General features: G+C 43.5%; 1 protein-coding gene across 1 annotated transcript; it reads right to left on the minus strand.

The window, feature by feature from the left end:
• Positions 1-1,278: 1,278 nt before the first annotated feature.
• On the minus strand, positions 1,279-5,661 carry LOC136451297 (auxin response factor 1-like). The gene is made up of 14 exons (XM_066452004.1): positions 5,282-5,661; positions 5,040-5,158; positions 4,836-4,934; positions 4,675-4,731; positions 4,219-4,374; positions 4,043-4,127; positions 3,834-3,924; positions 3,547-3,711; positions 3,341-3,460; positions 3,165-3,237; positions 2,904-3,069; positions 2,180-2,823; positions 1,910-2,094; positions 1,279-1,810 (listed from the first exon to the last, which is right to left on the minus strand). Exons 1-14 carry the CDS (start codon positions 5,289-5,291, stop codon positions 1,705-1,707), a joined length of 2,076 nt encoding a protein of 691 aa, XP_066308101.1. The 5' UTR covers positions 5,292-5,661; the 3' UTR covers positions 1,279-1,704.
• Positions 5,662-17,543: the final 11,882 nt, after the last annotated feature.

A 17,543-nucleotide genomic window follows, 5' to 3' on the forward strand; every position in this document is an offset into this window, starting at 1 on the left:
CCTCCTTTAGTCCCGGTTTCTGACCCGGGACTAAAGGACCCCCCTTTAGTCCCGGATGCTTGCTCCCGGGTAGAGAACCGGGACTAGAGGGGGTTCCCACCGGGAGTAAAGCTCGGTTCGCTACCGGTGTCCCCATCCGTTCTGTTAAGCCACAAGGGAATGTATCGCTTCATGGACAATTGGATTCACATAGTTAAGAAAAGAAAACCAAGTATTTATCTTGCCTCCTCTCCGGTGTCTCCTAGTCGATTTTTCTAATGTGGCAACACATGCCACAGCGTGGGAAGCGATGACAAGTCATTCAGTTACAAGGTGTTACTGCAGCGACACATATTATGGAGGGCCTAATGTCATATATATCATGGATTCATGGGAAATGTGCACACAAATATTGTGAAGGGCCTGATGTCCTATATACCATGGAAAATTTGTATGCTATAGACGTCTAGCCATGCATGTACCAAGTGTGTACACTTTCTTTCTTTCAATGTCATGTGTTATAGGGTCTGTTTGGAACGCGGAAAAAATTTTCTATTTCTGTGTTTTTCTTATGAAGTTGAACTAATTCGTTTGAAATTTATATATAATTCCTATAAAATTTCTGCGTCCTAAACAGATCCCGAATGAATGCTATACAATTAGAGCAGTGTGCTGGGAAGGGAAAAGAACTAAGGATATCGCCCCCTTGGTGGTTTTTTTTTTTTTTTTTTGACAACATCCCCCCTTGGTCCTTGAAGTAGTTTTGATAGCAGACAACAAATTATAAAGATAAACTTTTGGCCAACCAGAAGATGAGCTATCCAGTCAGTGCGTGCGTCGTATACTCGTCTTTCTCTCGCAGCACAACAGAAAAAAAATCATTTCTTTGCTGGGTTGGCAATTGGCATGGGCACTGTTCGAGGTGGGAGGCCGGCAGCGAGACGCGACCGCACTGTCGGTTGGTTTTGTGTCTGCCTTCACAGTTCACACCATCTGCATGCGTGACAGGCCAGCTGGGCCGCCCGTCAGACCGGCCTGGTATTTAATCTCGGGCTGGGCTACAACTCGAGAAGGCCCAATGGCCCCAACCAAACTACTGCCAAGCACGACCCGCCTCCAGCCGCGCCCCACTCGATCTAGGCCACCTCAGGTCACATTGCCACCAAAAACAGCAAAAATCCAAATTCCTTCCAATAGTACATCACAATATGCGATCCTCATCAGAATCCAGAGCACTGCAACACAGTACATATGCAATACAAACGAGTCAAGGATGTCACCCAATTTTTAATGTCATCATAATAGTAACACCTCCCATATATATATATATACGATGATATACCAACTACTTACTAACATAATATTTACACAACTTACATACCCAAGGTCTATCTTATACATCCATCCTTGTTATTGCTTGTTGCCCGTCACTAAGGCTTTCACTAAGCTTAGGCAGATTATTACTAGACACGCATTAACTGTCATCAAACTAAAAGACACATTATCAAATCTTTTCTTTTCTGCAAAGCCTATGTTACATCACTTCTTCCTTCCACTGAATTCTTCTGAAGAAAGAACTGACGCCAGCAACCAATCTGTTGCGTTCTTCGTCATCCACAAGCTACGCCATCATGTTTCAGACTTTCAGCTACATCCCCTTGGCCAGCAAAACGACCATGCCAAAGGCTCCAAAATTCTATCCCTGCCCTGCTACCCTCCCTTCTTCTAAAAACCCCTCTTCCCATCCTGCCCCGGGCAAGGGCAAGCCTCCATATCGCTCCCATCTCCAATGGGATGGATCACAATCTTCCTCACCACCTGGCAAAACTCCCTGCAAGAGTTATTATAATGTGTGTTATTCACAATCTGTATAGTATTAAGCTCCTGTCTTTTTTTTTCTTTTCAGGAGGATATGCACAAGGTAGCTTACTGCCAAGGAACAGCTCCGACTTCCATTGTCTCATTCTCATCGTTAGTGAACGTGACCTTCCATTCCTCTTTGGAGCCAAGGTCTTTTATCTCAAACATCCCTTCAAGCTCACCCATCAACTGCTCATACCCATCCAGATTTCCTAAATCCACAGCTCTGCCCACAGCATTTCCATGCATTTGAACCTAGCACAGATCAAACACACAGGTTACCCAGCAGTATAAATGGCAAGACAAGGAGAAAGAGAAGAGAAAAACAAAAAGTCGTTACCTTAATACGACTTCTTCCACTGCAACTCTGATGGCTTTGGATTTCTCGGGGGCTTTCATTCACCAAGTGCGTATAATCTTTTGTGACTCTTGAAAGCGCCGATAGCTGACCAGAGTCTTCAAAAGAACCAGCACCTCGCATCGATGTTTCCCCTACTCCCACAGTCGTCTTGTCAGCAGTAGCACTACTCCTAGTATGGTTAACCAAATTGACACCAAACAGACGGAACATGCCGGGTTCCTTCTTTTCTTCGACAGCAATGGAAAATTTTGGAGCAACCTCTTCAGTCTGATAGCTGCAGGGAGCAGTGTTGCAAGACAACTTGGAAGAGGGCTCCTCAGCTTGATAAGCAGAGAGCCCAGGCCAAGGAGGAACCCTCGAGTCGTTGCTGGTGACCTGAAACAGTTTCTGAGAAATCTCTGGCAAGGAAGGGGAGGCCCCTTTGCTTGAGGAATTGAAGTCCTTGAACCAGCTCCCAATTACTGCAGAATTCTGACAAATTGAACTACTCATGGCACTGTATCCTGGGCGTTCACTTGTCCAAGCGACTTGATGTACAGATATACAATTGGGTTCGTTGGAGCTTATACTTGTCTTCTCATGCTGTTCAGGCCTTCCAGAGAGCCAGAATTCTTGAGCAGGTTCTGCAAAATTAAGAACATTAGACCCAAATTTCCAGAGATCTTTTTCGAAGACCAGCAATATGAATTTTTCAGTGTCATACCCAGCGCATGAATATCCAGGCTTTCAGCTGTCTCCCTAGGCCTTTTGTTTTTCATTGATGGTTGCACGGGTATGTTGATGGCAGGTGCGGATGCATCGAATGGTTCAATTTCCCAAGAGGAAACCCTCTCAGGGCCATTGAAGTTTGTGGTTTCGTCCCATTTGACCTAAACCAAGAAAATTGAGAAGATGTTCAGCATCTTGTCTAAGGAAAAAAAAGTCAAATAATGAAAACAAATAAAGCAGATCAAAGTGATCTTACCTTCAATGTCTTCCATTCAGAACCTTGCCATTGTGGAGAAAGATCTCCTTTATCGACAACAGTTCCAGAAAACCTAAAGGGTTAAAAGAGACGGACTGATCATGTCAATATGAAAGGACAGCAAGTCAGCAACAAATTAAAGGAGAAACATATAAGGTGGCAGGATGAATAGTTACTTCTTTACAGGGACGTCTTCCCCTTCAAAACTCATCTTAAACCTCATGCCCACATTAAATCCAATTTTACTAGATGCAAGGTACTTGTTCAGACTGACGATGTATTGGCTTTGGCTCAACCTGAGAAAACACACAAAAAAGAAACAATTAACAGAGAACGATAAGAACAGTTATATTAAAAGAATTGATGTTAGGAAGTGTCCAACCTTGGTCTATAATACACTAGGAAAATGGAATTAGTCTTAATAGCATGTGATGCACTTGCAAGCACCCCAAGATGCATGCTTTGGCTTGATATAACAGATGCTGGCATTGTGCTTTGCTTCTGCACAAGGCGCCTCACTCCGACACGCTGCTCTCCTGTCTCACTCCTAAGGGAAAAAAAAGCATGGTACCTTGTAAGTTGTACATATACTTGATACATGAGCATGCGCACAAGGTTTCCTTTTTTTGGATGCACAAGCTGTTTGTTTAAGTTCAGCTGAGACCTAACCTCAGGTAGACAAACGCATCACCAGCAATCAGCTTCTTTGATGTGACAAACGTGCTCCATCCAGTAGTCAGAAGGTGCCGACGGGGTTGGCCTAGAGAACCAAGAAATGCAGAATTAAGCACCAGAAATTACTTAAAGGTGCCATTTTTCCCTTGATCTGTGGCCAAAATGATTAGAAGACAATTCAGTGGAGACTGTACTGTACATACCCCTGTAGATGTGCTTGAACCTCCATTCAGATCCATGTAGGTCCTTCGTGATAAGCTCTTGGGTCGGGGTCGGCATCGACATATCCTGATGGTTAGCATGAAAAAAAAACTAAGATTTTTCTGTCTCTGTACCGCTTGAAGTGCTTAAAACAATAAAACATGAGAATTATGCATACCAGTGGTGGGAGGCATTCGTTTGCATGACGCCGAAGAACCGAGAAACCGCCATGAGTACTGGTGTCGGATGGTGTGAGGATCTTGCAGAAGGAATGCACCACAGGCCTTGACGTCTCCGGCAGGGGTGGGTCAGGTAATGTGGGCAGATCCACTTGCTGCAAGCAACAAGAACAAATTACAAATTTTTTTCAGACAAATCCACACAGTAAATTCTCCTAGTACGACTATACGAGTGCACACTCACTGAATTGCTTTGCCTACAAAAATCGACATACTTGCAAACAGAAGAAGAGTTCATAACTGGGGGGATCCCATCCAAAAGGGTATGTAAGATGGGCAGAATTAGGGAGGGACAGCAGAAAGGACATTTGCAAAGCAGAGAGCAACCAAAAAGAAAAACTAGTAGCAAGTAAAATGATGGTGGTCCAGTCAGTCCACTCTGTGTCTGTACTCACATCTGGTTCGGGCTGCAGAGTGATCTGGGCGTACATCTCGTCCGTTTCTGTCTCGGCCTGCAGCACAGGTGCAGAGACACAGGGAGGGAGAAGACGAACAGTTAGCAAGTCGGGGCCTGGCACCAAATTGAAGTCCGAGAAGAGAAAGGCGACTGAATTACCTTGAGCTCGACGTTGACGACCTTGCAGAGGATCTTGTTGGGCACCTGGAACATCTTGATTTGCTCGGCCAGCAGCGCCGGGTCCGTCGGCTCTTGCAGCTGCAGGGGCAGCACAGGCGCACAGCAGCAAGAAACAATTAAGAGAGGAATTCAGAAAAGATAGAAGAGAATTCCATAAAGAGTAGAGAGGGAGTGAGGAGCGACCTGCTCCAGGTGACCCTGGAGGAAGTAGAAGACCCTCTCGTCGGTCTGGGGCAGCTCTACGAGAGGCCCCGCGCAGGCGCGCCACAGCTCCGCGAACAGCTCCGGGTCCCGTCCTGCTCCTGCAGACAGACAAACAAACAAGCAGCAGGAGGGCGTTTAGTTTGTGGCCACGAACATGAACATGAAGAAGAGACGAAGGAACGCGGCGGTAGTATGCGGGGTGGGCTGACTGACTGACTCACCTTGCGCCATGGCCACGGGCTGTGGATTTGCGGTTCTTGGCTTGGCCTCCTGGTCCTGGTCCCGGGGAGGAGAGCGAAGCGAGCGAAACTGAGGAAGGGGAGAAGAGAAGAAGCGGGCAGTGTGGTCACCGCACCGGTGGTGGTGGTGGTGGTGGAGTGGTGGTGTGTCCTGGCCTCCCCTCTGCTGCTCCTGTTTCGAGTGTTTGTTAGCCTCACCCTCTCCCCATTAAAGAAAGGCGCCGTGGGACTTTGTTGAGGCCGCCTTGTTGTGGGAGAGGAGATGGAGATGGAGAGAGACGGAGATTGGGGCAGGGAGGGAGAAAGGCGCAGGCAGGGAGAGAAAGAGAGTGGCCGCGGCGGAAGCGGAAGCGGAAAGAGAAGGAAACGGCGGCGTTACAAAGCGAGTCGACTTTATGCCGCGGGACGTTTGGTTCGCGGGAAATAGAGGGTAAGATAGGGAAACGAGCTAGGTGGAAACCGTATCCATTGTTTGCTTATGTGTGATTTTTATAGTATTATTAATTAATTATAATGGCATCTAAGTATTTTGCTGACGCGGAAGGAGAAGTAAAGATGAGAGAGAAGAAAAGCGATTGCGCCGCTAGGCCTCGCCGGATGTGGTTCTCGTCATTTGCGCCGCCCCGGTGCCATCTTTCTAGCCGAAACTCTTACCGTGCGCTCCTACACCACCTACCTCTGATCATGTCCATGTCGCACTACTCGTACTCGTTAGCCCGACTGCCACGCCGTTGTAGCCTACCGCCCCGCGCCCTACCGCTGCTTGCCGCCCACTGATATTGATCGCATGGGAAGAGAACGGGAGCGAGGGAGATGTGGATAGGAGGGAGAGGAAAGTGATTGGCTAAAATATTTTTGGGCCTTATTAGAAAAAAAATTATTCTGTGTGACGGAGTTTTTACGAAAAGTTTCGTAGTGATATGACATCTATGGAAATTAGTAGATGTTTTTTAAGGCTAGGACTGCTCTTAGTAGCCCACCCCCTATGTAAATGCCACATGTGGCTTTAACACTCATGCCCCTGCATTTCTGGTTTCTCCCCTTTCACCAATCTAAGCCTCTTTATAGCCATCCTTTCTAGCCGAAACTCGGACCGTGCGCCTCTACGCCGCCTACCTCCGATCAGGTCCACGTCGCACTGCTCACACTCGTTAGCTTGGCCGCCACGGCGATGTAGCATGCCGCCACGCGCTACCGATGATTTTATAGCATTATTAATTAATTATAATATCACCTAAGTATTTTGCTGATGTGGGAAGAAAAGTAAAGATGAGAGGGAAGAAAAGCGACCGCGCCGCTAGGCCTCGCCCGTTGTGTTGCTGGCGGTCTGCGGCCGCCCCGGCGCCATCCTTTCTAGGCGGAACTGGGACCGTGTTTGCCCCTATGCCACTTGTCTTCGATCGGACCCATATCGCGTTGCTCGCTCTCGTTAGCCCGGTCGTCCATGCTGCCACAGCCCGCTGCCCCCACCCCTACCGTGTGCTTGCCGCCCACCGGTATTGATCGCCGAGGAATGTGGATAGGAGGGATAGGAAAGCGATTGGCTAAAATATTTGAGGGGCCTCACTAGAAGAAATATTATCGTGCTGGAGTTTCTATGAAAAAATTCTTGGTGATATGATATCTATGAAAACTAATAGACGGTTTGAAGGTTGGAGCTGCCCGTAATAGCCCACCCGCTATGTAAATGCCATGTGTGGCTTTAACAGTCATGCCCCTGTCTATCTTGTTTCTGCCCTCTCACCAATCTAAGCCTCTTTTGCACGGAGACACCCACCTTGTTTATAAATTTTTAGATTTCATATCACTATTTTCATTTTCATTTTTGCAAACTATGTAATCCATATGTTGATATGTATAAGATTTGCCTGTCAAGACTGTGTAGTTCAAGTTCAATCAAAATCCAACTTACTAAAAAAATTTCTAGAGACGATGAAAGCATCTAGGCCTCTAGTTGGGTTTCGGTGATTAATGACAATACGTAATTACTGTAACTAACGTGTGTTTTGTAGAGGCAATTAAGTTAGGTCACGGTAATGGAGATCGATTGGGCAATCATGGTGGTCATGCCCCTACGATGGAAATCGTTTTGGTTTTCAAATGATGGACGACAAGGTTAAGGATGTACTAGTTCTAAGTGTCGTTTGGTGTTGAAGAGACACTTAGAGTAGTTTAGGACATTGTTTTTCCTTTGGCCGTAATATTAAGGGGGGTATGGATGGGTAGCTTGACCTAGGTGAGTCTAGTGAGTTAGGTGTGGTGCACACTTGTTAAATCTAGCACTAGGTAGCTCTAAAATAGCCCTTAGATCCATTGAAGCAAACTTCATTCACGTATGATCGAGGGCTGAAAGTGAATGGAGGGTCAAATACTGACTGGGCGCTGGCTTCGATGTGACTGGACGCTGACGCAGAGTTCGGTCAGTTCATTTGATCAAGGTGAAGTCGTCTGGAAGTGACCGGACGCTGAGAGGTGAAGTGACCGGACGCTGAGTCCCAATATCCGGTCGACTCTAGTAAGGTTCCAGGGAGGGAAAATCACGACCGAACGTGTCCAGTCAGTGCTGACCGGACGCTGTCCAGCGTCCGGTCACTACTTGATTACTAGAGTTTGGGGTGAACTGACCGGAGCGTCCAGTCACCCCACAGAGGCACATAACGGTTCATTTTTCAGCCCATGTTATAAATACTTTCTTCATTCGTGTATGGGGGTACTTTTGCTCATTCCAATAGCTGAGAAACACCTTTGAGAGTGCCAAGAAGAGCAAGGTTCTAGTGAGGTGATTGAGATTTGAGAATCCCAAAGAGAGCCCTCATTAGTGAGATCAAGAGTAGCAAAGTGTACATCCACCTTTCTCATTAGGCTTGTCGTGGTCAAGTGAGAGTTCGTGCTTATTACTCTTGGTGATCGCCATCACCTAGATGGCTTGGTGGTGATTGGGAGCTTGGTGATCATCCGGCGGTGCTTGTGGATGACCCAACTCAAGTTGTGAATGATTGTGGGTGATTCACCGCGACGGAGTGTCAAAGAATCAACCCGTAGAGAGCACTTGATCCTTGCGCGGATCAAGGGAGAGCTACACCCTTACGTGGGTGCTCCAACGAGAACTAGTGGGGAGTGGTGACTCTCTGATACCTCGGCAAAACATCGCCATGTTCCTTCTTCTCTCTTTACTTTGAGCATTTATTTTGAGCAATTCAATACTTGTCTTTACATTCATAGAATTATCATGCTAGAGTAGGATTGGAACTTACGTTGCAAGACTTTTTGTGCGGTAGAATATTAGAAACACTTTCTAGGCACAAGGGGTTAATTAGGCTAACCGTAGGATTTAATTATTGCAAAGAAATTTAGAATTAGCCCAATTCACCCCCCTCCTTTTGGGCATCTTGATCCTTTCAATTGGTATCGGAGCCTTGTGCTCACGTATTTAGGCTTAACCACCTAGAGAAAGATGTCTCACGGGGATGGACCTCCTCCTATCTTTGAGGGGGATGATTTTCCGTATTGGAAAATTCGCATGGAGGCATACTTAGAAGCTCTAGATGTTGGAATACTTAGAGCCACCTCACAAGGCTTCCCAAAACCTCGGGATGCTACACACCTATAAGGCGATGAGGTGAATTACAAGAAATAGAATGCAAAGGCTCGAAACACCATATTTAGAGGCCTTTGCAAAGATGTGTTTAATCGGGTGAGGAACCACAAAGACACCCATGCACTATGGTCGGATGTTTGTGCGCTCCATGAGGGAATAAAGAGTGAGCATGAGGAACGCTATCATCTTGTCATGAAAAAGCTAAACTCTTTTGAGATGCTTCCTAAAGAATGTGCTAATGAGATGTACCCATGTTTGAATGTTCTTGTAGAGAAAGTTAATGGGCTTGGACTCACTCAAATGCAACCATCCAATGGTGTAAGAAAGATTTTGAGTGTCCTCCCCATTGATAAGTATGGGCATATTGTGACCGTACTTCATCAAGGTGATCTTTCCACCGCTACACCGACAAAAATCTTGGGAAAGATCAATGCTCATGAGATGTATATGCACATCACGTCACAAGATGGCTCATCCTCTAGCAAGAAGAAAGACAAGGACTTAGCATTCAAAGCTAGCCAAGAGAAGGGCAAAGCAAGACTTGAGTATGAAACCTCAAGTGATGATGCAAGTCTTGCTCTCATGATAAGAAAAACCGCCAAGATGCTAAAGAAGCTCAACAAGAGTGGCATCAAGTTCGATGGCAAGAAGAAGAAGTTCTTCACTAGCTCTAGAAGAAAGCCAATCTCTGAGATGGATTGCTACAATTATGGAGAACTTAGTCATCTAGCACACTAATGCACTAAGCCCAAGAAAGACAAGTTCAAGAATAAGTACAAGGGCAAGAAAGATGACTCAAGTAATGAAGAAGAAGATAAAAAGAAGAAAAACAAGCCATACAAGAAGAGAGATGGCAAGGACTTCCACAAGAAGAAGAAGAGTGAAAAGGCATACATCATCGGTGATTGGCTCACGGACATTGATTCATCTAGTGGCTCATCCGATGATGATAGTGACAACGAGATGGTGGCCGCTATTGTTATTGACTCTTCATCATCTTCCGCCACCACCACTATCATCCTCTACACATCTATGTCTTATGGCCAAGGGTGAACACAAGGTATCAAATAATGATGATAGTAGTGGTGATGAACATGCTAGTAATGATGATAGCGATAGTGATGATGATGAATATGAATCACCTTCTTATGATGATCTTGCTAGATTGCTAAAACAATACACTAAGATCATTATAAAGACTAGAGCTAAGAATGAAAAGCTAGAAGCTAAGAATGATTCACTTTTAGCAAAATGTGATATGGCGAAAAGGCTTGTATTGAGCTTAGAGAAGCAAATGATGCTATATCATCCAAACTCAAGGAGCTCAAATCTTCTAAGAAAGAGCTTAAAGATAAACATGATAAACTTGAGGGGATGCACAAAGAGCTCATCACTAGCCACAACAAGCTAAAAGAAGAATACACTACTCTTACAATTAATCATGATAATCTTGTCATTGCTCAAGAATTTCTATCCAATGAGCCATATGATGCTACTAACGATATTGTTAAGATTGATATAGCTACATCATGTGATGATTTGATCATTGAGAGCACTGAGCAAAGTTCTAGTAGCAAGGGCAAGCAAGTGGTTGAGGCTGATGATTATGATGAGTTTGTCAAGCTCAAGAATGATAATGAAAAGCTCAAGAAAGATTTTGAAGAAATCAAAAGCCACAACACTATTGTGCTAGAAACTCTTGATCATGATGGTGATTTGATGCTTGAGAATGAGAAGCTAAAAGAAGAGAACAAAAACCTCAAGGAAGAGAAAAAATAATTATGCTCTCAAGGATGAAAACAAGAAGCTCAAGTTGGAGAAAGAGCATCTTAAGATTGGTTTAAGCAAGTTCAAAAGAGGAAAGCATCTTCAAAGTGAGATACTAATGAACACCGTCATGAAGATGGATAGAAGTGGCATTGGGTACTTGACAAACCAAGAGAAGAAGGCTCTAGCTCAACAACAACACAAATCAAAGCCGAAGCCAAAGAGATGCTTTGAGTGTGGACAAGAAGGTCACTTTGCCCATGAGTGTCAAACTCCACCACCTCAACCCTTGCCCAAGCATGCTAGACCTTTTGCCTTCAATGCTCATTACATGCTTAGAAAGGATTCTAGTGGGAAGATGAAAGTCATATTCTTAGGACCTCCAAACAAGAATAGGCCTAAGAAAATTTGGGTTGCAAAGTCACTTGTTGAGAAGGTGAAGGGCCCTCAACAAGTTTGAGTTCCTAAAGCTTGATCTCTTGTGTGTAGGTGAACTACAAGACCGGTGGAAGTCATTGGGTTATTGATAGTGTTTGCACACAACATATAACCGATGATCCTCGTATGTTCACCTCACTAGATGAAGAAGTAGATGGACAAGAAAGAATTATATTTGAAGATAATTCAAAGGGCAAGGTTAAAGGATTGGGCAAAGTGGCAATATCAAATGATCATTCTATCTCAAATGTGCTCTATATTGCTTCATTGAGCTTCAATTTGCTATCCGCTAGACAATTATGTGATCTTGGCTTTCAATGCTTGTTCACCGAGAAGAAAGTTGTTGTATCTAAGAAGGATGATGATCAAGTGATATTCAAAGGATTTAGATACAACAACCTATATTTAGTGGATTTCACCTCTGAAGATGTTAACTTGAAGACATGCATATTCACAAAAACAACACTTAGGTGGCTATGGCATAGAAGACTTGCTCATGTTGGGATGAGCTCACTCAAGAAGCTAATGAAGAATGATTTGGTGAGAGGGTTGCAGGATGTGAAGTTTGAGAAGAATAAGCTTTGTAGTACATGTTAAGCCGGCAAGCAAGTTGCAAATACTCATCCAACAAAAGCTTTCATGTTAACCACAAGAGTGCTAGAACTCCTTCACATGGACTTATTTGGACCAACAACATACAAGAGTTGGGGAGAAAAATTTTATTGTCTTATGATTGTTGATGACTATTCAAGATACACATGGATATTCTTCCTTCATGACAAATCTAAAGTTGCATCTTGCTTCAAAAAGTTTGCCAAGAGAGCACAAAATGAGTTTGAAGTGAAGCTCAAGAAGATTAGAAGTGACAATGGAAAAGAATTTGACAACACAAATATTGAAGTCTATTGTGATGAAGTTGGGATCAAGCATGAGGTCTCCGTAACATATATTCCTCAACAAAACGGTGTAGTTGAGAGAAAGAACCGGACATTGATCACTCTTGCAAGAACAATGCTAGATGAGTACAATACCCCCGAAGCTCTATGGACGGAAGCTATCAACACCGCATGCTATGCGTCTAACCGCCTATTCCTTTAAAAGTTCATTGGCAAGACACCTTATGAGTTGCTTAATGGGAAGAAGCCGGACGTCTCCTTCTTTAGGGTGTTTGGTTATAAATGCTACATCTACAAGAAGCGACAACACCTAGGAAAGTTTCAAAGGCGTTGTGATATTGATTTTCTTGTTGGTTATTCATCAAAGTCCAAAGCATATAGAGTATTTAATCATGCCACTGGCTTGGTTGAAGAAACATATGATGTGAAATTTGATGAATCTAACGGCTCCTAAGGAGCACATGAGAATCTTGATAATGTAGGTGATGAACCATTGAAGGAGGCTATGAAGAATATTCCGGTTGAAGACATCAAGCCTAAAGATGATGAAGATGATGTACAAGTGATTGATCCACCTTTTTCATCAAGTGTGCCACAAGATGGTGATAAAGATGGGAGAGTAGAAAATGAAGATACTCATGTCTCCCATGATCGAATAGTGGTACAAGCACAAGATGTTGATGCTCCACAACCTCCTCCTCAAGTGGTTAATAGAAGAAATACACCTCTACTACAAGATCATCCACAAGATCTCATCATAGGGAGTCCATCAAAGGGTGTAATGACTCGCTCATAAAAATTTGCTTCATTTATTGCTCATCACTCTTTTGTCTCTTGCTATGAGCCTACTAAGATAGAAGAAGCTCTTCAAGATCTGGATTGGATAAATACCATGCATGAAGAGTTGAACAACTTCACCCGCAATGAAGTTTGGACTCTTGAAGAGCGGCCAAAAGGTGTAAGAGTCATTGGAACAAAGTGGGTGTTTCGCAACAAGCAAGATGATCAACAGTCCATGTTATAAATACTTCCTCCATTCGTGTGTGGGGGTACTTTTGCTCATTCCAACAGCTGAGAAACACCTTTGAGAGTGCCAAGAAAAGCAAGCTCCTAGTGAGGTGATTGAGATTTAAGAATCCCAAAGAGAGCCTTCATTAGTGAGATCAAGAGTAGCAAAGTGTGCATCCACCCTTCTCATTAGGCTTGTCGTGGTCAAGTGAGAGTTCGTGCTTGTTACTCTTGGTGATCGCCATCACCTAGATGGCTTGGTGGTGATTGGGAGCTTGGTGATCATCCGGCGGTGCTTGTGGATGACCCAACTCAAGTTGTGAATGGTTGTGGGTGATTCACCGCGACGGAGTGTCAAAGAATCAACCCATAGAGAGCACTTGATCCTTGCACGGATCAAGGGAGAGCTACACCCTTGCGTGGGTGCTCCAACGAGGACTAGTGGGGAGTGGCGACTCTCCGATACCTCGGCAAAACATCACCGCGTTCCTCCTTCTCTCTTTACTTTGAGCATTTACTTTGAGCAATTCAATACTTGTCTTTACATTCATAAAATTGCCATGCTAGAGTAGGATTGGAACTTATGTTGCAAGACTTTTTGTGCGGTAGAACATTAAAAACACTTTCTAGGCACAAGGGATTAATTGGGCTAACCGTAGGATTTAATTATTGCAAAGAAATTTAGAATTAGCCCAATTCATCCTCCCTCTTAGGCATTTTGATCCTTTCAGACAGGACACAAGTAGAAAAGGTTTTTATTTTCAAACACGTAATCCAGGTCCATTGGTGGAGCTTGAGAAAAAATTAAGAGGACATCAAAACTACAATACACATGGATTATGGACTATATATGTGGCTATTATTAAGCTTCATCAACGAAATTTCCTAAATATGTATCGTTCTCTAAAGGATGTTGCACAAAATTAAAGAGGGAGTGAGGCATGGCCCTCTTTGCCATTAGGAACTCCAACCTTGTCTAGGTCTAATAAGGAGATTGAAAAGAAAATATAACTACACACAATAATGAATGTATATAAAACTCTTGGATGATAGAGTATCATTCTAGAGATCAGGCTTATTACATTTATCTTTCTTTCTAGAACATGATGGGTCTGAAAAATAGGAACCCTTTTCCTTAGTGGTAAAAAATAAACTAAGTTTTAATTTAGCCTTCTTATTTTATCCAAACAATTCCTACATGGAAGTGGCCACTGTGAGAATAAAATGTATCTAATTGTCTCTCATCCGGTGTCAAATCTAAAAAGCAGAAACATGAATATGGTCCATTTTGGCAACATCGAGAAAATGAATATATCTAAAATTGATCGGAATTATATTGGCAATAATACTTTTTAATGCTCTTTTGAACCACCGTCTACTTTCTACTCCTTTAGATCATCATGTCTTTTGAATTGTAAGCAATAGTGATCATTTGCATACACAAAGGTACACATGAAATCAATTTTGCAAGAAAAACATTCCAGGTTGTTTTGGATTTATGCTCTTCAGCAAGCCCATGGTCACATCATGGGTCATTAAGAATCCAAACATTGCATCAAAGAGGGAAACAAATAATATCACAACACATAGTTGTAGAGTAATTCTTGATTATTAAGGATTATTGTTTTTCCTTATGCTACATAAATAAGGCACCTGAATAATTAGGAATGATGTTAAATCCATGATTGTCCCAACATAAGAAATTTATTATTATACATGAAAAAGGTGTCTGAATCGTAATGAGTTAAGAAAGAGTAGATAGATTTTATCATTAGTGAGTATGGCGACTACGCTGTTGTACCCTATTAGGCAATTCCGGTATACATGTGAATAAATTGAAGATGGAATGCAAGTATCTTATAAATGTGTAAAGAGGGGAAAAAATAAAATTCTTACATAACTGATGTTGACTAATTGTAACCGTTGCTATATCAAGTTACTACACACTGTGATGTAATGTGTTCCTTATGACTTCCAATTCATAGGAACATGCGGGTTATATAAACGAATTTTATACTTTGGAGCTAATGGCTGGTTATCTTCATTCCTAACCTCATTTTGTTAGTGTTACATCATTGCTCGGAATGTAATGTGTTTCTTTATTCCCAAAGCTCAGCTCAGGATTACATCATCGTTATTGTCTACAATCCGAAGATCGTACACAGCTTAAAAGTTACATCCAAGAGCATTAAGCTCGATTCTCACACGTGAGCACAGAAACTAACACAAAACAATGAAGATGGTATGCAAATACATTAAGTAGACGTGTACAAATTCGAAAACTACAATTCTTATATATCAACCTACTACATCGTGATGTAATAACTACATGTCTATATGTAGCGAGCATGATACCTTTCTCTATTTGTAACCACATGCATATACTCCCTCCATCTCAAATTATAAATCATTCTAACTTTCTTGGAGAGTCAAAACATCTCAAGTTTGACTAAATTTATATAATACAATAATAACATTTATAATACCAAATAAGTATCATTAGATTCTTCATTAATTATATTTTCATAGTATATCTATTTGATGTCATAAATTTTGGTAATTCTCTCTAGAATTTTAGTCAAACTTAAGATGTTTTGACTCTCTAAAAAAGCTAGAATGACTTATATTTGGAAGGGGGAGTAGTACTATATAGTTAGTTGCGCTGAGGCGATCCTATTAAAATCGGTTAGGACTCTTATGCTCTAGAGAGAAAGGACACAGAGACATGGATGACTAATTGACGATAGGTTGTACGTGCACGAGTGCCTCGTTTTCTACTCTCTCCTTTTCAAATTACAAGATATTTAGGTTTTTCTAAATATATTATTTTTACTATGCATCTAGACATAATATATATCTAAGCACGTACTAAAGTTATATATGTTAAAGGCAAGACATTTTATAATTTAGAATGAAAATACTAGTTTTTTTTCATATAAAGTTTCCGGACGGGAGAGGCGGCACACAGGCGTGGTGTGGGGGCAGGGGGCCTGCTCTGATCTGACTGATCGACGATCACGATATGCACAATTATGCATGTGTTGTGTCCCATGCATATGGCGCATGCATGCATTCGGGATCCGGCCAATCCTTGCAGAGCACGTACAGTACGTACGCTAGACCGGTCAAGGTAGCTAGATCGATGATGATGATGATTGTTTGAGCTGCAGATATATATATTTTTTCGATCTGACAGATCGATCATGTATGCGGGTCGGCCCGGAGCATCGGCATACACGCATGCATTATTTCTCGGATCGTCAATCGGCCGGGGTTGTACGTGCACGCATGTATGGCCGGCCGGCCGGCCGGTCGCCGGTGGGGCAGCAGCAGCCAGCAGGCCGGGCTCATCGTCATCGTCAGGGCTGCAGGCCAGCTGGCGCGCATGCATGCATGCACGTGCGGCACTGTACGGCCGTGAGACGGCCACACGGCTAGCTGGGCCAGCATCGATCGATCTCAATGAGTCGGCCGGCCGGGTACGTATAGTGTAGAGACCAACACGACGACCACATGTGCTTATCGTATAGCCATTCTCTCTCAACGAAACAACATCAGGCAGCTTATAAACCACAAAAATAATCGAGTAAACAGTGTGGACCACGGCCGGACAGCAGGCGGCGCGGGCGGTCGAGATAGCCGACGCCGACGCCGTTGCTAGCTAGCACCGTACCGCTGTCGTGCCCGCCCGGCAGTCGTCCAACGTCCATGCATCAACCTCCACGCATGGCGCGCTAGCTTTTGCTCCTCCTTTTCGTCGTCGTCGTCGTGTCGTCATCGATGGGGATGGATGACGACGGATCGGACGACGAGACGACGGGCCCTGCAGGTGCGCGGTCACGGCGGCGACGCCCGTGCGCGTGGTCGGGTTGGTGGTTGAGGACGCATGCAGGGGCCATCCATCGTCCTCCGATCCACACACAGGGCCTGTACAGTCACAGTGGTTCTTCAGTTCGTGTTCACGAGCAGGGGAGCTAGCCATAGCTAGCATGCAGCTATGCGAGTGGCTAGTGCTATCAGTACGTACGTCGTCGTCCAGTCAGTCCAACAATACGCGACCCCACCATTCGATTTGATACATCCATCTTTCTGTGCGCTCCTGAATTCATCATGTGTGCGCTCCTGAATTCATATTAGCTAGCTAATTAAAGCCTTGTTTAGCCCCCTAAAGTTTACTCCCTGTCATATTAGATATTTGGACATATATATAGAGTATAAATATAGACTAAAAAATAATTAATTACACAGATTACGACTAATTTGCGGGACGAATTTTTTAAGCCTAATTAGTCCACGTTTGACAATGTGGTGCTACAGTAAGCATGTGCTAATGATGGATTAATTATGCCTAATAAATTCGTCTCGCGGATTACTGACGGATTATGTAATTTATTTTTTTCATTAATATCCGAATACCTCATGCAACGTCCTCACGTGACACCCGATATGACATCTCTAAACTTTACTCGTTGAATTCAGCTCTTAAGTACTCTTCTCTGCTGCTGCTGCTGCCTATATTTGCCATATACCTACCTAA

This window comes from Miscanthus floridulus, chromosome 5 (assembly GCF_019320115.1).
Source record: "Miscanthus floridulus cultivar M001 chromosome 5, ASM1932011v1, whole genome shotgun sequence".
In the NCBI taxonomy this organism is placed as follows: Eukaryota; Viridiplantae; Streptophyta; class Magnoliopsida; order Poales; family Poaceae; genus Miscanthus; species Miscanthus floridulus.